The 21,007-nt window shown below is 43.5% G+C and overlaps 1 protein-coding gene and 1 long non-coding RNA gene across 2 annotated transcripts; one reads left to right on the forward strand and one right to left on the reverse strand.

The window, feature by feature from the left end:
- The first annotated feature begins 11,080 nt into the window (after positions 1 to 11,080).
- Positions 11,081 to 13,160, forward strand: LOC123168443 (uncharacterized). The gene is made up of 4 exons (XM_044586329.1): positions 11,081 to 11,999; positions 12,073 to 12,458; positions 12,539 to 12,788; positions 12,913 to 13,160. The coding sequence occupies exons 1-4, from the start codon at positions 11,189 to 11,191 to the stop codon at positions 13,050 to 13,052; spliced, it is 1,587 nt and encodes a 528-aa protein (XP_044442264.1). The 5' UTR covers positions 11,081 to 11,188; the 3' UTR covers positions 13,053 to 13,160.
- Positions 13,161 to 16,238: 3,078 nt separating this feature from the next.
- Positions 16,239 to 18,756, reverse strand: LOC123167071 (uncharacterized). Its single transcript, XR_006483782.1, has 2 exons — positions 18,367 to 18,756; positions 16,239 to 17,412 (listed from the first exon to the last, which is right to left on the reverse strand). It is a non-coding gene; the product is annotated as an uncharacterized lncRNA (long non-coding RNA).
- Positions 18,757 to 21,007: the final 2,251 nt, after the last annotated feature.

Below are 21,007 nucleotides of genomic sequence, written 5' to 3' on the forward strand. Positions count from 1 at the left end.
AAAGACCACTTCAAGGTACTGTAATGAACTCATTCTTTATTTATATTGGTGTTAAACCTACTGTATTCCAACTTCTCTATGGTTTATAAACTATTTTACTAGCCATAGATTCATCAAAATAGGCAAACAACACACGAGAAACAGAATCTGTCAAAAACAGAACAGTCTGTAGTAATCTGTAACTAACGCAAACTTCTGGAACTCCAAAAACTCAGCCAAAATAGGACGACCTAGGCAATTTGTTTATTGATCAGCAGAAATTGGAATCAGTATTTTATGACGTTCTGGTGATTTTTAACAATTGTTTTCATGAACAGAAAGTTTCTGGAAATTTCTTCAAGATCAAATAACTATCTTCCAAGAAGATCCTATAGGTTTAATCTTGGCACAAACACTAATTAAAACATAAAAACACATCTAACCAGAGGCTAGATAAAAGATTTATTCCTAAACAGAAGCAAAAGCAAAAAAAACTAAAAATAAAATTGGGTTGCCTCCCAACAAGCGCTATCGTTTAACGCCCCTAGCTAGGCATAAAAGTAAGGATAGATCTAGGTATTGCCATCTTTGGTGGGCAATCCATAAGTGGCTCTCATGATAGATTCATATGGTAATTTTATTTTCTTCCTAGGGAAGTGTTCCATGCCTTTCTTTAATGGAAATTGGAATCTAATATTCCCTTCCTTCATATCAATAATTGCACCAATCGTTCTAAGGAAAGGTCTACCAAGAATAATAGGACATGAAGGATTGCAATCTATATCGAGAAGAATAAAATCTACGGGCACATAGTTCCTATTTGCAACAATAAGAACATCATTAATTCTTTCCATAGGTTTCTTAATTGTGGAATCCGCAAGGTGCAAGTTTAGAGAGCAATCATCAAAATCACGGAAATCTAGCAAATCGCACAAAGTTTTGGGAATAGTGGAAACACTAGCACCCAAATCACACAAAGCATAGAACTCATGATCCTTAATCTTAATTTTAATAGTTGGTTCCCACTCATCATAAAGTTTTCTAGGGATAGAAACTTCCAACTCAAGCTTTTCTTCATAAGATTGCACCAAGGCATCAACGATATGTTTAGTAAATGCTTTATTTTGACTATAAGCATGAGGAGAATTTAGCACGGATTGCAACAAGGAAATACAATCTATCAAATAGCAATTATCATAATTAAATTCCTTGAAATCCAAAATAGTGGGTTTATCAACATCTAACGTTTTGATTTCTTCAATCCCACTTTTACCAATTTTAGCATCAAGATCTGAAAACTCTGAATTTTTGGAACGCCTTCTAGGTAAAGGTGGGTCATATTCAGTCCCATCATTATCAAGATTCATATTGCAAAACAAAGATTTAATAGGGGACACATCAATAACTTTTAGATCTTCATCTTTATTTTCATAGAAATCCAGTTTAGCGGCCATCTTATTAACTAAGGTAGCTTGCTTATCCGATATTTCAGCTATCAACTTTTCAAGACGAGCAATTTGGGATCTCAAACCATCAAATTCTTTAGACATATCATCGAGCTCTTTATTCATATAACTCATAAAGCTTTTTTGTTCCTTAAGCTCGTTTCTGAAGAAATTATTATGCTCAAATTGCAAAACCATTAAACTCCTGACGTTGCTTTCGATCTCTTCTAACCTTTTAAGGTGAAGATCACCAAATCTAGGTAGAGCCATCATGACAAACAAGCAATCCAACACACGAGCAAACAAGAGACAGGCAAAAAGAGGCAAACGGAAAAGAGAGGGCAAATAAAACGGCAAGGGTGAAGTGGGGGAGAGGAAAACGAGAGGCAAATGGCAAATAATGTAATGCGGGAGATAAGGGTTTGCGATGGGTACTTGGTATGTTGACTTTTGCGTAGACCTCCCCGGCAACGGCGCCAGAAATCCTTCTTGCTACCTCTTGAGCACTGCGTTGGTTTTCCCTTGAAGAGGAAAGGGTGATGCAGCAAAGTAGCGTAAGTATATCCCTCAGTTTTTGAGAACCAAGGTATCAATCCAGTAGGAGGCTACGCGCGAGTCCCTCGTACCTACACAAAACAAATAAATCCTCGCAACCAACGCGATAAGGGGTTGTCAATCCCTTCACGGTCACTTACGAGAGTGAGATCTGATAGATAAGATAGGATAATATTTTTTGGTAATTTTATGATAAGATGCAAAGTAAAATAAAAGCAAAGTAAAAAAGCAAAGGAAATAAATAAGTGTTGGAAGATTAATATGATGAAGATAGACCCCGGGGCCATAGGTTTCACTAGTGGCTTCTCTCAAGAGCATAAGTATTTTACGGTGGGTGAACGAATTACTGTTGAGCAATTGACAGAATTGAGCATAGTTATGAGAATATCTAGGTATGATCATGTATATAGGCATCACGTCCGAGACAAGTCGGCCGACTCCTGCCTGCATCTACTACTATTACTCCACTTATCGACCGCTATCCAGCATGCATCTAGAGTATTAAGTTCATGAAAACAGAGTAACGCCTTAAGCAAGATGACATGATGTGGAGGGATAAATTCATGCAATATGATAAAAACCCCATCTTGTTATCCTCGATGGCAACAATACAATACGTGCCTTGCTGCCCCTACTGTCACTGGGAAAGGACACCGCAAGATTGAACCCAAAGCTAAGCACTTCTCCCATTGCAAGAAAGATCAATCTAGTAGGCCAAACCAAACTGATAATTCGAAGAGACTTGCAAAGATGACCAATCATACATAAAAGAATTCAGAGAAGATTCAAATATTGTTCATAGATAATCTTGATCATAAACCCACAATCCATCGGTCTCAACAAACACACCGCAAAAAGAAGATTACATCGAATAGATCTCCACGAGAGAGGGGGAGAACATTGTATTGAGATCCAAAAAGAGAGAAGAATCCATCTAGCTACTAACTATGGACCCGAAGGTCTGAGGTAAACTACTCACACTTCATCGGAGAGGCTATGGTGTTGATGTAGAAGCCCTCCGTGATGGATGCCCCCTCCGGCGAAGCTTCGGAACAGGCCCCAAGATGGGATCTCATGGGTACAGAAGGTTGCGGCGGTGGAATTAGGTTTTTGGCTCCTGTTCTGATCGTTTGGGGGTACGTAGGTATATATAGGAGGAAGGAGTACGTCGGTGGAGCAACAGGGGGTCCACGAGGGTGGAGGGCGCGCCCTGGGGGGGTAGGCGCGCCCCCTACCTCGTGGCCTCCTGGAAGCTTCTCTTACGTAGGGTCCAAGTCTCCTGGATCTTGTTCGTTCCAAAAATCACGCTCCCGAAGGTTTCATTCCATTTGGACTCCGTTTGATATTCTTTTTCTGCGAAACTCTGAAATAGGCAAAAAACAGCAGTCCTGGGCTGGGCCTCCGGTTAATAGGTTAGTCCCAAAAATAATATAAAAGTGAATAATAAAGCCCAATAATGTCCAAAACAGAAGATAATATAACATGGAGCAATAAAAAATTATAGATACGTTGGAGACGTATCATGTACCACCGATAAGATAAAGACCTCATATTGCATTGTTGGATGATGTGCATGTGGTAGGGTGTAATGTCCTTTCGCGCATGAAATGAATCATACACGCGCTGCCGGAAGGTCCCCCTCTGCTCATGCCTACAAAATCCATGGATACATCCAACCATGCATCGCACAACAACTCATCCTCCATGTTCGAGTACCACGCCATCCTTCGTACTCTAAAAAACGACACGGCGTTCGAAAATTAGCTCAATGGTATTTGATCGAACACCCCGGTGTGGTGTCCGCCATGGACGATGTCGACAGGGGGCGGAGCGTACCTAATTACGGAAGGGTCCTGGGTGGACACGCTGTCGTGAAGGTCGAGCGGGGCGCATCGGTGCTGGTTGTGGAGGTCCGGAAATGCCGGCGTGCCGAATGGGGAGGTACAAAGTTGGCCTCGGAGGAGGAGGGTGTGGATGCAAAGTAAGGGGGGAGGGGCAGAATGGAAGAAAATGGGACCGTGAGGGGGGATTTAGTGGGCCGAGGGTGTCGGAGTCCCGAGTGGCTGCTTCTGGACTCCTGCAACGCCCCCCCCCCAACTCTGCTTCCTGTTTGCGAAAAAAGCGCTTCCAGACCGCCCGGCGGACAGATACAGGTCCTTGTTGGATGGGACAACACGTCCGGACAGCATGATCCGGACATATGTGGGTGGTTAGAGTGTCAACGTTGGAGAATACCCTAAGGTTACTTTTGGCTTAAGATCAATGTTCATTACTTCAGATGTTTCGCCACAACGCCGGTTATTACTGTATAAATCTGATAGAAACATGTAGGACTTGGATTGAAAACACTAACATGGGGACACACCCATAAAAACAACAAATTAATATTTTAGTTTCATGCAGTTGGTTGATCAAGTGGTCAGTATGGATGAAATAATATCGACCACACTCTTTTGATAAAGGGTGAATTTTATTGAAGCATGAAGGATATACGAACAAAATGAGTACATACTCTGTCTTTCCATGACTAATATGCAGGCAATCAACAGTTGCACACACACACACACACAAAATTACATCGGCAAAGACCAAAGTTATAAATGACCATCTATGTCTAGGCGAACGAAAAAAAGAAAAAAACTCTGCAACAATCAGAACAAACTACAACAACAACAATCTGCATCAACTATCACATGACATCATGAAAGACAGCATGAAAAGTTATCTAATACAAACGCTTGCCTCTAGGAAGGGAACGACGCTTAAGCCATGTACAGAAGAATAATGCTCACTAACTGTAATTATAATCCCCATGTTTGATAAAGAAAATCTTTTAATACACTATGCTCCCTAATTTTTAAGGCCTCACAATCAATTGAGGTCTCCAATTTAAAACGGGTCATCCGATTTTGACTGGATCAACAATTTCTCAAGAATTCTCTCATTCAATTCTTTTAATGCTCCCTAATTTTAGAGCACTTTCATCGACTGAGGTATTTAATTTTGGATTTAGTTCATGATTTTAAATAGGACATCTTTAAAATTAATTAGTAGCAATCGTCCTATAAAAAATATATCTATCCTATACACCCTCTCATCACCTAAAAAAGAAGCACCACCATGTCATACCGTAGCACCAATATAGTCCATGCAGCCACCGACATGGAAATTTCTCCACATAAATATGGGTTGATTAGCAGATAACATAGAATATAGCACGAAAGACCTACCAAAAACACCACATTATATAAATAAAATAAAATACACTCCATAATCTTCCCCACTCGCAAACTAAATATTCCATTAGTTCTTTAACTTTGACCAAATTAAGAGCCAAAAATATCAACATCCACAATACTAAATAAATAAAATATGAAAATTCATTTCATAATGAATCTAATGTTGTCGATTTGATATTATGGATCTTGATATACTTATCTACAAATTTGATCAAATTTAAAGAAGTTTGACTTTTCAAAAACTAATACGACTTATATTTTGAAACAAAGTGAGTAGAAAAGCTATGAAAACCTAACAACCCCAACGGCGCAGCAAAGCGCGCCCAACTCTTATAGTAATTAATGACTATTCTGACAAATTTGATTATTCGTGCAACTATGATTATGTTTTACATAATTTCAAAAGCAAACTCAACAATATTCATTCTATTTCGTAAAAGTAAACATGCAACTTTTACATTGTGATAAAGTTTATCAGTACCCACACTTCTCCAACATATTTAAAATCTAGGTTTATTTAGCTATTTTGGTGTTCAATAGTGCGTCTAATATTAGTGGCTACACCTCAAATATGTTTAAAAAACCTTATAATAACGACATTTGTTTTCTTGGTTTATTATGTTCATTGTGCTTGAAAATGCATCATGACATTTTGTTGAGTGCGCTTCAAATTAAAACCATGTTAGTCTTAGTAGAAGCAAACACAAATATATTTTGTGATTCATTTGTGATTTGTTGTGCTCAAGAGTGTACCACTTGTTTCTTGCAGTATTACCTTCCACGTGACTAGTAGCTGAGCTAGCCCATTGGGCCAGGGTGGGCCAACAGTGCAAACTATTCATATAATTATAATCTTTTCATTTTTAAGCCTTGCATCCAAGGGTGCCCCCCACCAGGCCACCCTAGATCCGCCAGTGCACGTGACTAGCGGCCAATCCTATTTAGCGTGTGGATCGCTAGTTTGCGACCACGCACGCACCACCCAGCTCCCTGCATGTACATTTTTGGCCCGACCCAATTCGCGTTTTCCCAGTGTTAGGTAGGTTACATAATCTCTTGTGGCAGGTTTTTTATGCTTTTGACTTTCTTTTTCATTATTTCCTTTTCCAGTTTCATCTTTTCTTATCTTTTTTTGATGTTAGTCTTTTCTTTTCTTTTTTCCTTGTATTTCTTTCATTTGTCCATTTTGTGATCATCCTTTCAAATTTGTGATTTAAAAAAAGAACATGAACACTTTCCGATATTTATGATACTGTAAACATTTTTTAAATTCATGAACATTTTTTCAATCACGAACATTTTTTCATATGTAAACATTTTCTAAATTCATGGATTTGTTTTTTGAAATTGTGAACATTATTCGAAATGCATGAATATTTTTTGGAATAGGCGAACATTTTATGAAATGATGAACATTGTTTTTGGATTATTATTTTCTGAAATAACGCACATTTTCTAATTTCGGAACGTTTTTTTTACAAATTTGTGAACATTTTCTTTGATTCCCGTGAACATTTTTTTGAATCGATGAACATTTTTTGAAATTATGGAATAATTTTTTATATTTACAAACAGTTTTTTGTTTCGACGAACATTTTTTGAATCTGCGAATGTTTTGAAGCAATGAATTTTGTTTATTTCATGACTATTTTTTTTGAAATTTTGTAAACGTTTTCTATAAACTCGTGAATTCATTTTGAATACGCAAACTTTGATCAATTTCTCGAATGCGGTTTTCGAAAATCATGAATAATTTTCTATTTTCCAAACATTTTTTGAATATGTGAACATAGTCGCGGTCGCCCGGCTCAACGCCACAAGCACACGCTGGACGCAGCGCCCGTCTCAGGTCCTTCCCTGCCTGCAGCAGCTCCGGCCAACGCCCCAAGCACACGCAGGACACAGCGCAACCCCGGTTCAGGCGAGCTGTCACTGGCCACTGCCGCATACCATGAGATCACAGTTGCTGACTTGCCTTTGCACTGTACCACACTAGGGATAGTGATCATCACTCCATTTTTGGTTCTCACCAGTCACATGTCTCCTCGACATGTTTCATGGCGCAGGCCATTATTGCATGAGTTACTTGGAGCAGCTTCAGCTTCTTCTTTTTTTTGGAACGAAGCACCTCCAGCTTTTTTTTATTTCAACGAAGCAGCTCCAGCATTATCTCCAGACACCCGTCCCATCCCTCCTGGCCAAAAATGGAAAGATGAAAGAGAAGTTCCCGCAGACCTTCTAACCCCCACCCTCTATCATGGAGGCCCCATGCTAAACCCTGCTTGGGATTGAGTGGTCGTGTGCTAGCTCACGAATTGCTAAACCATAGGCTTCGATTTTGATCTTTATTTGCTAAACCATATGCATCTGGAATATTTTTCAACTTCTAGGTATTTATAAAGGTGATTTACTTATTTTGTGTTTGTTTCCCGTCACTTTGTGAAGTTACATTTGTTCTCTTTTTTGTAAAATACAAGTCAATTTTGACCCGTTTAAAGAGAACGCTCTCTTTTGTGAAATTACAGTAACCGTCTTTTGTTTTTGGCGGGTGTTACGCATCGGCCGACGGATCTTTTCTCCATTTTTCTGCCTTGTTTTAAACCGATTGTAGAAGGAGGATTCATAAGAAATGGGGCAATCCAAAAGCTCTCATGCAAAATACACATGCCTCTCTGTTTTCGGTTTCCTGTTAGGCTCTGGCGGAGTGTTATGTGGATTTTTTTCAGCCTTCATTTATTCGTTCCGTTATCCTTTGATAGTGGAATCCATTCCTTTTTCGAGAGAAAATTACTACATGCCCCGTCTTAGTTTTTTCTTGTCCAGTGACAAAGAAACTAGCTACATATACTACTATTTCCTCCGTTTCAAATTACTCGTCATGAGAAGGTACTCACGGCGGTCATTGGGTCAAGGGAGTACTTCTTTGGATATTTTGGGTGTGATCGGTTCGAGTGCCTCCTTTTTCTTTATGAAACAACAACGATGGATTATTTATTAGCAAAGAAGGTTACTCAAAAAAATTATTAGCAAAGAAATAGTTTTGGGAGAAACTAACATAGTTGGAGAGTTTTGGGAGCCGAAGCGCCGGCCCATTTATGAGAAAAACTAACATGAATACTACACGACTTAGCTAATTAAGGAAAATCATATGAAAAATGCATGTAAAACCAGATAACTAAGCTTAAAGCACCACCAAACAAAGGAGTGAATTGCAAAAAACCATCACATTTGGGGCTTCATCTGCGTAAAACCACCAGGTCGCTAATCATTTGCAAAAATCGCCGCGCATTCAGTAAACCTTTTGCAAAAAGCACTGATCAAGTGAATTAGCCCGTTTAACCACTTTCTGACAAGTGGGGCCGGAATGTAAGGAGCTTATTTGGCAACAAATTGACATATACCTCCCTGGATCTTAAAAAAAAGCAATCAAGCCCCTCCCCCTCCCCACAGAGGGCATCTCCTTCCTCGCTCCACCCTCGCCGGGAATGGTCGTGGCGCTGCGCGCCTGTACGAGCTCATAACCGGCGTGTATAGCGGAGCTTGTTCCCGGCGGTTGTGGCTAATGGCCGGCGGCGGATCCGGCTTCGACCAGCGTCCTGGAGAGAGAGGGGGAGCTGCGTGAGAGACAGGGGAGGAAGGAGAGGGGGAGGGGGCTGCGGTGGTGCCCGGTGAACTGGCGGCGGCGAGCTGCGGGGAAGTCCGGTCGGAGCGGCGCGAGGCTCGGTGGCGCATGCGCACGGGGCTGCGGGGCTCTCCTGCGGGCGTGGACGCTCCGCTGCGGCAGCGCGAGCAAGGGCAGAGTGGGGTGTAGGAGGAGGGGAGGAGGCGCCGAAGCGCATGGTGGTTGGCCCGCATCCACGGCGTCGAGTGGCGCTGGGCTTCCCTGGTAGAAGACCGAGGCGCGGCCACAGCATCCCGGCGGGCGCCGCCGTGGCTTGAAGGCCGAGCTCCCGGCGGTCGCCTCCGCGCAGTCCACGCCGTGGACGCTGCACGGGAGCTACGGCTCCCCGACGACGACAGTGCGTTGCTGGCCCTCGTAGTTGCGGAGATGGCCGCCGACCGGTGTGCCCACCCGCTGCTACACAGACTCCTCCTCGTCTCCGCGACAGCCCGGTCGGCGGGCGTCTTCTAGCGGCGGCGACGGGAGCCGGGCTCTGCCGGGCATGGTCCAGGGGGCTGATTGCTTTTTTTAATCTACTAGGGGGCTGTGTGTGATTATTTTGCCAAGTCAGCTCCTTACAGCCCGGCCCCACATGTCAGAAAGTGATTAGATGGGCTAAATCACCTGTTCAGTGCTTTTTGCAAAAGGTTTACTGAATGCGCGATGATTTTTGCAAATGATTAACGACCTGGTGGTTTTCCACAGATGAAGCCTCAAATGTGGTGGGTTTTTTTACAATTCACTCCCAAACAAAGTGAATAGTGTGACAAATCAATCCGACAGAATAGACACTCACAGACAAAGCACATCTTTAAGCACCGTGAGCCTCATCAACCCTCCACCATCCATCACACCCTTGACCCAATGACCGCCGTGAGTACCTTCTAACCATTAATAGAGTTTTGAAACTCTCTAAGTGCTCACGTATACACATGTGAGACATAATCCCTACGAATCCCTACAGGACATTTGTGCAAGAAACGACTCCTAATTAAGCTCATCGGAGCACACATAGGAATCCAACAATGATATGTCAGGCTGCCAATTCATCTATTGCCCAGAAATTGTAGTTATTGTTGACACACACACACACATCGACTCAACATGATAGACAAAAAAGATGAGAGAGAAAAAACCAACTACTATGGCACCTACACACAAATTTGTCATAGGTTCATGATTCACATATATAATATTTTCACATGATCCTTTTTGTAAACACTAAACACTCACACCATTTCTTTTCACATTTCAGATGATTGCTTCCGCAATGAGTCGTAAATTTTAGATTCTCATTCTCTACCTTATAATCTATGTTGTTACTTGTGAGGTAGTATAAGCTTTAGGGACTGACTAGTTGTCACTCGATGAAATAATTATTGGGTCGGTCACTTTGTTTTAAGCCATCAGATGCAAAATGAATGGCTAGATTGTTGTCTTTATACTCCTGCCCAACCTTTTGTTCATCTTCTTCCTTGAATCCACCCCACATACCACCAGCCCCCGCCGCCCGCCCTTCCCTCAGTCGCCGCTCCGACTAGTGGCGGAGCTTGGTAAGATCCTTTGGGGGCGGTGGTGAGGGGGGCGGGGGGCAAATACAAAATAGAGATGTTTTCGGGGGAGGGGGGGGGGGGGGCGGACAAAAGACTCCTAATCATCTCCTCCAAAAAAGAATGTTTCACATATTTTAACTAGGCTGGGGCCATGGCCCCTGTAGCTATCAACGTAGCTCCGCCGTTGGCTTCGACCATCCCTCTAACCTTGACAATGATCGGGTTTTTCCAACCAACTTGCACCCCCCCCCCCCTTCCCCCCCCTCCAGACCCCTAAGATAGACACTGAGCGAGCCTGCCACCCTAAGATAGACACTGAGCGAGCCTGTCAAGACCCAATAGAGCTTCTCCAGCGAGCCGACGGCCGCTCCTTCCTCCGGCGGCTGCTTTTTTCATGTGAAAAATCGACTAACCCAAATATTATTTCCAGTCAACTGGAAGTTTTACATTGAAACACCTCACAAAACACCTAGAAGTGTCCCGGGAAAAAAATACGGAATAGCTTCACACACGATGTTTTATGGATGTCACGATGACGATGCTAAGATCTCACGTTCCTTATTTATTAAGGGATTTCATCTAACGGTGATTAGCTCCTGTCGTGCACGCATTCGCCTGCATAGCACTGCTCGGAAAAATAAAGACCAACCAACAAAGTCCAAAGGAGTCATTGCACTCTGTACGCACATTTCCATCTTTCCGCTGCGCACCGCCCCTGCCACAGGACAACGGGAGTGAGTGCAGGAGACGGGCGCGATGCCTTCCTCCTCCGTCGACCCGGACAACGGCGTCCCCACCGCCGCCGAAATCGACGACGCCGAAGCTGTGCTGCCGTCGAGGCCCACCGGCGACGAGCGCCTCGTGTCCTCCCTGCGCACGCAGGCCGACGTCGACGACCTCCGCAAGAAGCACGGCATCCCGAGCGAGTACGCCGCGCGCCCCGCCGGCGACGACCGCCGCGCCTGCACGCGGCCGCCGCCGGGGTCCATCTGCGTCTACGCGCACGCGCTGGAGGCCGGGATGCGCGTCCCGCTGCCCAGCTTCTTCTGCGAGGTGCTCGTCCACTTCGGCATCGCGCCGGCCCAGCTCATGCCCAACGCGTGGCGAGCCATGGCGGGATTCCTCGCGCTCTGCAACTCCGCCGGCGTGCCGCCGTCGCTCGCCGTGTTCCGGCGCTTCTTCGTGCTGTCCATCAGCAGCAAGAAGCACAAAGGATGGTACCATTTCCGGGCCAGGGACCGCTCCGTCTTGCGCTTCACGGGGATGCCAGGGACGCCCATGGACTGGAAGAAATTGTTTTTCTTCCTCTCCTCGCCGGAGCCGTGGCCTTGCCCCGTGGAGTGGGGCAAGCCGTCCATGAGCTCCTTCATAAATCCGGCCCTCACTAGTGAGGAAAATAGATCCGCGGCGAAGCTATTGCGCGCTTATGGCGGCGCCGCCGTTGATATCACGACATGTCTGTGCGATGGCAACCGTGCGGCCATCGCCATGATCCCCGCCGCATCTCCGATGCCACCTCTGACGCCTTCTTCTTCTACCACTACTCGCGTCAATTCCAGTTCCAAAGGTAACGGAACTTCGAAATCCCTCTGATTCCCCTGTTTTTTCAAGCGCTCATGTTGCTGTTGCGCGCTATCTAGGCATGGATCCCTGCGTCTACCACATGATGAAGACTATGCTCGCGGAGAAGGCGGCCGCGCAAGCGTCGGCGTCGGCGAAGAAGGTGAAAGCCGAGCCGGGCAGCAACGCGCAAGCGCCGCCTCCTTTGTGCGGGAAGAAGAGGGGCCTGGAGGAAGCCAACGGCGAGGACAGTTCAGCTCATTCTTTGCTGTCCGGCATGTGTTCGCCGCCACCGGGCTTCTCTGGGAAGCCACAGCACTTCCCCAGCAGGCACGACGGAGACGCCACGGGCTGGGAGGCTGCGCGGAAGCTGCTGCAAGGCGCCGTGTCGCCACCGCTGGAGCGCGCGTTCGCGGCGAAGGAGCCCTCCGACGTCGTCAGGTCAAGCTACGCTGCGATTCTGCAGGTATATCTTGCCGGCAAATGCGACGGCGAATTTTTCATCGGGCTGTCCGGAGTCCAATCGACCGCACTGTTTGTTTGCAGGCGGCGAACTACGCGTCGTTCTCCCTGGGCTACGCTCTGGAGCTGGAGAAGAAGCTGGCGGCGCGGGACGCGGAGGTCGCCGCGCTGCGGGAGCAGCTGGAGGCGGCGAAGGCAGAGCTCGCCGCCGTGCAGCGCGGGGCAGACGCTCAGGCAAATGCGGAGCTCGCCGCCGAGCAGCATGTCCTGGGGCCCGAGGAGCGCGTGCGGCGGCGCGCGGAGCACGCGCTGGAGGGGTACCAGCGCTGGCGAGGTAGTAGGAGAGCGGCGCCGACGACATGAGGCGCGCTCCGGCCGCCTGATTATCTCGTTGATTGAAATTTTTTCTGTAATGTTGTCGACGCATTTCGTGCTCACGTTCACCTGATATTGGCCAGATGACTCGTCGGCACATGTCACGGCCGCAGCTGCTCCGACTACCTCGACTGCACCCACCCAGCAGATGATCCACAGCAATGGCCGGCACAAGAGAGCACGTGGATCCACCAAGTATGACAAGAAGCAGTGGGTTCTGTAGCCAGGATGAGTAGAGCCGGTGGATGAACTCAACTGAATAATAGAGAACTCTGATATTTCTTATCTCTGTCGATTTTCAGTACAAAGTTTCACTACGTTTTTTTGCTTATCACTACTCCTACCACATATACTTATTTTTTTTTCTTTACAAAAGGAAGATAATCACCAGCCTCTTGTTGATTGATGCACACAGACGTACTAGTTTATTGCGAAGTTTTTTTTTTTGAAAACCGATGCAAAAGATTTGCCTTATCAATTACTCCCTCCGTCCCATAATGTAAGACGTTTTTTGGCACTGCACCAGTGCCAAAAAACGTCTTACATTATGGAACGGAGGGAGTAAATAAGAGGAGAATAGAGTTTGAAATTTTACAAATGACCCAACAAAACGGCATGGCAACTACTCGTGTGCAATAATACACCTAGTTTCTTAGCACCGGCCGTAACCCATAGGTTGACCTCGTGCACAACATGCTGGAGTAGAATAGGCGGCGGCGCACTCTTGTGCCGAATTTATTGCGAAGTTTGTGTCATATTTCCTCCGTTTTTATTTACTCCGCATATTAGATTTGACTGAAAACAAACTTCGTAAACTTTAACCAAGTTATAGAAAACAATATAAATAATTACCATAACAAATCTGTATGATGTCAAAGTAAGGTATTGATTTGTTACCGTATATGTTAATTTGCTTATAATTTTTATCAAAGTTTATAAAGCTAGACTTTGACCAAAGCTAATACGTGAATTATATAAAGACGGAGGGAGTACAAAGAAAAGAACAGCTCGCCAGCCACCGGCTACACAACAGGGATTTACCATGCCCACACTTGTGTAGCACAAATACTACTGCTAGATTGTCACCAAACCGGTTGAACATAGCAAGCTCGTGCTACGGTTCCCAGTGTCTGCATCAGAGACCAGAGAATCTTCCAAAGTATCACTTATATAGAACCTTTTTATCCTCGCTGTAATTCTATTTAAGGCATGGTCTACTATTTTTATTTTGTGTTCATTCATGAAAAATATAGTCAAACTTTTCTAAATTTTCAAGCATAGTTAAAGTTTTTTTAACTTCACTTTAATTTTTGTTTTTCTTCATTTTGTTTGATCATTTTTAGTTCAAAGGGACGAGTCAGCTTAATTGAGCCCAAGTACAAAATAAAACCTTACACAAGATAACATTCCACTTGTTTATTCGAGAGGACTACACTCAGATAATATCTAGTTTTTTTTTGACACAAAGAGTATTTGACTAGTTTTTTTTTTAGAATAGAGTATTTTTCTTAGAGGTAAACCAAACTTTATTGACTGGTGTTTCGGCTTACAGGAATAACATAGGGATCATGGGGTACACCCCGCCACAAGTGGCGCCTTGCCCCTAAGAAAGTACAAAATTTAACTAAATTATGAGCATCAACATTCATCTGTCGGCCTTCAAAGATAAAATCACATCTGGTAAACTCTCTAGACTGGGCCTAGATCCTTGAGAATAGAGTATTTGACTAGTTGACTCGGCGAATCTTATTTGCGGTGGAGCGAGGTGGACCGGCCCATTTCTGGGTATTTTTCTCCGCGGGGAGGGGGTGCTTTTGTACGGCTCATTTTTCTTCTTCTAGTTTTGTTTGTTCTTCACTCGAACATGTTTTGTGTTCTTTTCTAAGTGGTTTTTTTTGTTTCGAACAATTCAAAACCAAATTATTTATTTTGTTCTTTTCCAAGAAAATGTTCATGTTTCCAAAAAAGTTAGAAATTAGTTAAATGTTAAATTTTGTTCAGACATTCAAAACTTTTACATTTAAAAATATGTTCCACAATTTCAATAAAAATGTTCGCATTTTTCAGAAATTTAAATACTTGTTCAAAATTGTCTGGAATTTCAAACAATACTCAATATGTATTATAAAATCATTTATCATATATTTTCAATATGTATTTATACAATGTTCATAATATACTTACAAAAATGTTCACCGTATATTAGAAAAATCTTCATGTAAACTAAAGAAATGTTGGAAAGATTGTTCAAAATGTTTAAAAATTGTTTGATGAACTCAAAATTGGCTGAAATTTTTCAAAAATGTTCTTGTTCCAAAAATTCTGCATTTTAATATGTAAAACCAACTAAAGAGGCTGAAAAAAATCGCTAGAGTACGCTGCTACGTACAGTGTTATCTCACTGTTGGACCAGCCCAATTAGGATGACTTGTGCGAAAGCTCAACTATTGGACGCCAAAGGGCGTCAAATAGGATCACTCAGTTGATTTGTGGACTGCTGCTTCGAATTTGCTGATACTGACACCTTAGGGCTCGTCTGATTTGTAGGATCTGCACAAGATTTTTTGTAGGATTTAGATGTTCTGGAAACTTTCCTGCGATGTTGTCCGATTTACAGTATTGTGTTCCATAGTTCAGTTTCACAGGAAAAACAAAATGAGGTCAAACTTCATGGAAAATTCCTGGCGGGAAGAAAACGCGTGTGTGCGCGCGCGCCGGTGCCTAGCTCACGAGTTCCTGTGGTCTTCGTGTATAACAAGCAAATAGCAGTTGTGTGAGAATTCCTCTGTTTTGCAATCCGTGGGATTTCACTGGACATGGCATCCTATTCCGGGAGCGACTAGTATAGAATCAGGTGTAGTGGTAGAAGAATAGAAAAATTCAATCTGGACCATCAGATCAACCATGGATGGTACAGATTCTAGTTGAGGCATCTCAGACCACTTAATGCACATTTCATGAAACACCCCTATACTAGTTAGATGTAAAACTTGATTTTTGCAATAACCACCTCGACTTTCTCATATTCAATTGTTTTGTCCTTGGCAATAAGACTATTTATCAAACCTCACAGCCCTGATGTCTGCTCTTTAAAAATCAGCTTGTTTTTTTAATTGCGTTTCTAGGAAACATATAATTTTGCATCATGTGCATGCAATATGTCCATGTTTGACCAAATTCCATCTTTCTGAACTAACATGAGAAAAAAAAAGTACAAAAGAAATATGTATTATCATTTGATTCTTTGCATTGTCTATTTTACTTGCACATTTGCAGGTCATTCTTCACACTTAATATTATAGGAGTAATATAGTTATATTTTCATTTTGCGGCCATCAGAGCTGACCCACCAGAGAAACAACCCTACAATCATAACTCGAATCTACTCAGAAAGACTGCTCAAAATAAGAGTGACACAAAATTCAGAAACCTGATTTATTATAGATAATGATTAACACACTCAACTTGAACTGTACAATTCGGCCATTATGAAGCACTTCTTAAGCGTGAACAGAAATACCAGTTACACAGAAAATCCATCAGTACACTTTTTACACACAAAGGTGTGTTTATTTTCGCACACAGAGCTTCCTTCACTTCGCCGCCCTCAATAAATCAAAGTGCTAATGAAATGAACTGGAAAATCATCGTGTTCTTCCGCTGCTATGTCATCTCAGTTCCTATCTAAGCCTGGGCATCCAGTTGTCAAATCTACCTGCACAAAACTAAAAGCATATGCTTGAGATAACTTCGCAAAGTAAAAATGAGAGAACGGAAATGTACAGCATGGGTTTCTCTCAGGAACATGGGTGCTTTGCATCCAAATGTTCTTCATGATTTAGTATATATGCCATAACAAAGCTCTTTGACGAATACATGAGTGTTATGATTTAAGCTGATTTCAGATTCCTGAGACTATCAGCTTGATGTATTGGAAGATATAAATAGTTGGTTTCTTGCATAATTAGATAAATCTGAATAGATAGTTATCATAGATGAGGTGGCGGCACGGCATTATTTTTCACTACATAGAAAGGAAGCACACCTACGTAGGTTCATTAGGACCTATTACAACTCCAAGCCTGGATCTCCTTTTTCTAGACACCAAACTTGGAACATCAAAGAGCAAATGGTTTTGTCAATGGACCAACCTACATGAGAGCAACATGCATATGGACAATAACTGTAGTAGAAGACATGAACTGTAATTAGTGTAGGAACTAAAGCTTCATATTAAATCTCAGAAAAGGAGAATACAGACAGGAACTGAAGCTTCATATAAAGTTCTTGTCTTTAATGTTTTTGTACATTCCTGTTATAACTTTTCAATTCCTCCATTTTTCTAAATTGATACCCTAAGGTAATATTCGACAAACACTACTTTAACATAGTTGGGCAAGCATTATCAAAATGTCTAGTTGTCAGCCAATTGATCAAATTTCAATAACAACAATTCGATGGCAGTAATAGCAAGACGATGAAGTGGTAGCTTCGAAGCAACAAGAAGCACAAACCTCTATTGTCATGTCATGTTTTTATCAGAGCACGCCCTTACATCATGGAACACCACTCCCTTACAAATGCTACATTTGCATGTGAAGAAAACATGAAAGGTTGCACGGCATGAGGCTACTGCATGTATCATATACTGCAAATGCAACGTAGAGAGAAGTGCCAAACGAGCTAGACAATAGTATTTTCAAGTAACTTGGGAAGGGAAAAAGACTAATTTATTTTGAGTGTTTGGTTCACCAACTGATTGAGTTAAGTGGATAACTCCATGTTAGGCTTTTGGCTTCCTGCAATCAGAAAGGTTGGAAAGTGACACCTACATGCTGAAGCAAGCATTGAAAATTTGATTCCTGAAATGTAAAATTGCACCCGGCAGCCAAGAAAGTACTGATTAAAGAGAAAACTAGAGTCCCCAAATTTGATTCCTAAACTCACTAAATTATTCATTGATGACATAACTGCAATCTATTGGAGATGCAGACATGCAGTAGCAACCAAGAAAGCCGAGGACATCTTCCTCCATTGAAAATTTGATTCCCTGAAAAGTATAATGATGGAAATCGTACCAAATTTTCAGAAAAATAAAATTATCAATCAGGCACATCTGTAACAGTTGTCCATGTTCAACCTATCCTTGACCACCCTGAGTATGATACACTTTCCCCCTGTTCTACAGGTTTCCGCTAGCATGACGAAGATATACATGGTACTTGAGTATGTGATAAATTGCAGAGGCTATTTGAGAAAATCGTAATGATTCTTCTCCTTATGCTCTCACCGTGCTAACTGCTATTTGAGAAAACCGTAATGATTCTTCTCCTTATGCTCTCACCGTGCTAACTGCTAAGCGTGCTTCAGTAACTAATGAAGAAAATTCCAGAGATGTAATAGACTTTCACATGCATACTGCATCTCTAACACTAGATGACAAGAAGTAAAAGGCAAGCAGTCCGAACTCTGAAATTAATTTTGAAAAAATAGGAATCCAACGAACATAAAAGTCATCCAAGAAGGGAATTCCACACCGTCCCGGTCGAGGAAGAACACTTGGCGCGCGCGGCCATCGGGTTGCGTCTTGGCGAACAAGTCTGTGCCGGGGGTCTTGAGCTTGGTCGCAAATCTGTCGTAATCCGCCACAGAGACGGCCAGGTGGTGCCTCATGGATTCCTGGGCAGATGCACGAGTTGGCGTCCGCGGCCACCAGGGAGGAGGAGACCGTGGCGGCGGCGACCAGGGTCCTGGTCGATGAGGTGCAGTGCGGCGTCGAGGGGCGCCTGGAGGCTGAGCCTGCCTGGAAGATGGATTGGGAGGGGGAGGAGCACCGGATCTGGACCCCGCCGCCGTCGACGAGCGGCAGGGAGATGGGCTAGTGCGGATCTCGGTCCAAGGACAAGGTCGCGAAGCAATAATGAGAAGCAAAGGGACATTTTTGCAAATAAGGATGCAGTTGTGAGCACAGATCGCTCCACCTAGATCTGGACCACTCATCTTCAATCCAACGTTCCACGTTCCTTTTTCTATTTTTGCACCTAATACCCAGATTCTATACTAGTCACTCCAATAATGAGAAGCAAAGGGACGTTTTTGCAAATAAGGATGCAGTTGTGAGCACAGATCGCTCCACCTAGATCTGGACCACTCATCTTCAATCCAACGTTCCACTCCTTTTTCTATTTTTGCACCTAATACCCAGATTCTATACTAGTCACTCCTATTCCTCTAGTTTTCATGTCCCTACACTTTACCAATACTGCATATCAAACGTGGCCTTAGACGGCATGGTAAATATTACGGTAGATCATTCAGCCATATCAAAATCAATCATCACTAGATGATATCTATAACTATTTTTTTTGCAACTATTAATGGCTTAAAATATCAGTAAGAGTCAAAATAAATTAACTTTCAAACTATATGTTTAAAATCCTTTAGTGGTGAGAAAGTGAAGATTATGCTATAGATGACGACACGTTTTAACAAATAAAGTAAACATAGAGAATTGGGGTAAGGTGATTCGCTAAAACGAATCGATGCATCAAGGAATCAAGTTTTCCACCACACTTGTTAGAGCTTGATCAACAAGGGAGACTGTGAAGGAGCAATCTTTTAGCCACAAATGCAAAGCAATCCCGGATGTCACACCTGCGAAGCTCCGTACATCTCATTCACCACTTTTTTGATAAGTCCTGCTGCCAGCATCATTTTGTTTTCCTCCTTTATCTGCAAAATAGCCCAACTTGTTATCTAGTGGCATGCTTAATTTTTTATCAGCGCAATTGGATCACTAATCGTTTTCTTTTCAAACACAACATCATTTCTACATCTCCAAATAGCCCAAAAGATTGCAGAAATGCCAACCAGTGTCAATTTTTTTTGCTATTCCTGAAAAAGCCTTTTAACCAATTACCATTTTTTTGCTATCGAATTTGGTACTTGAGTCATTGACCGAACTTGACCGGTGCCGCAAGAGTTCAGATGGCAACTCGCGGCAACGGTTGCAACTAAATCGGCGCCTACTTCAGTTCAGTAGTTTGGGTGATCTAAAGTAATCTGCCCGAGAAGTCGCGACCATTGATAAAAAGTAAAATAAAATCTAAGTGGACGAATGTATAACACAAAAATTATGATTATCTGATATTTACTCTGTTAATATTCATTTTCATCCCCCCTCTCCTAAAAAATATTCATTTTCAATTTCTCTTAATGCAGAGAGATGACTATGGCTTTTGTATGCCCCCTGCACGCAGCGAAAGGAGAATCAAATGAGAAAAAGGGAGCTGAGAAGTGGCAGCTGAGGGAGTCCTGGATTAGGGGGACCTCGGACAGCCAGACTATATCCTTTGGCCGGACTGTTGGACTATGAAGATACAAGATTGAAGACTTCGTCCCGTGTCCGGATGGGACTCTCCTTGGCGTGGAAGGCAAGCTTGGCAATACGGATATGTAGATCTCCTCCCTTGTAACCGACTCTGTGTAACCCTAGCCCCCTCCGGTGTCTATAAACCGGAGGGTTTAGTCCGTAGGACAACAACAATCATACCATAGGCTAGCTTCTAGGGTTTAGCCTCTACGATCTCGTGGTAGATCAACTCTTGTAATACTCATATCATCAAGATCAATCAAGCAGGAAGTAGGGTATTACCTCCATCGAGAGGGCCCGAACCTGGGTAAACATCGTGTCCCCCGCCTCCTATTACCATCCGCCTTAGACGCACAGTTCGGGACCCCTTACCCGAGATCCGCCGGTTTTGACACCGACATTGGTGCTTTCATTGAGAGTTCCATTGTGCCGTCACCGTAAGGCTTGATGGCTCCTTCGATCATCGGCAACGATGTGATCCAGGGTGAGGTTTTCCTCCCCGAACAGATCTTCGTGTCCGGCGGCTTCGCACTGCGGGCCAACTCGCTTGGCCATCTGGAGCAGATCGAGAGCTACGCCCTTGGCCATCAGGTCAGGTTTGGAAACTTGAACTATACTGCCGACATCCGCGGAGACTTGATCTTCGACAGATTCGAGCCCATGTCAGGTGCGCCGCACAATCACAACGAGCATGATTTAGCTCTGCCGTCGGACTGTGTTCGGGAGATCACACCTGTAACTACTCCGGCCTTCAATCCGGAACAGATTGCGCCATCCGAGGATGGGTGGATAGACCCCGCCATGGA

This window comes from Triticum aestivum, chromosome 7D, assembly GCF_018294505.1.
Source record: "Triticum aestivum cultivar Chinese Spring chromosome 7D, IWGSC CS RefSeq v2.1, whole genome shotgun sequence".
Taxonomy (NCBI): domain Eukaryota; kingdom Viridiplantae; phylum Streptophyta; class Magnoliopsida; order Poales; family Poaceae; genus Triticum; species Triticum aestivum.

What these genes read in the sequence shown, in the direction of transcription:
- LOC123168443 (XM_044586329.1), top strand. Translation starts at nt 11,189, where the DNA reads ATGCCTTCCTCCTCCGTCGACCCGGACAACGGCGTCCCCACCGCCGCC. An exon ending in CGTCAATTCCAGTTCCAAAG is followed by an intron (nt 12,000 to 12,072) that starts GTAACGGAACTT and finishes CGCGCTATCTAG; the next exon opens with GCATGGATCCCTGCGTCTAC. An exon ending in GGGGTACCAGCGCTGGCGAG is followed by an intron (nt 12,789 to 12,912) that starts GTAGTAGGAGAG and finishes GATATTGGCCAG; the next exon opens with ATGACTCGTCGGCACATGTC.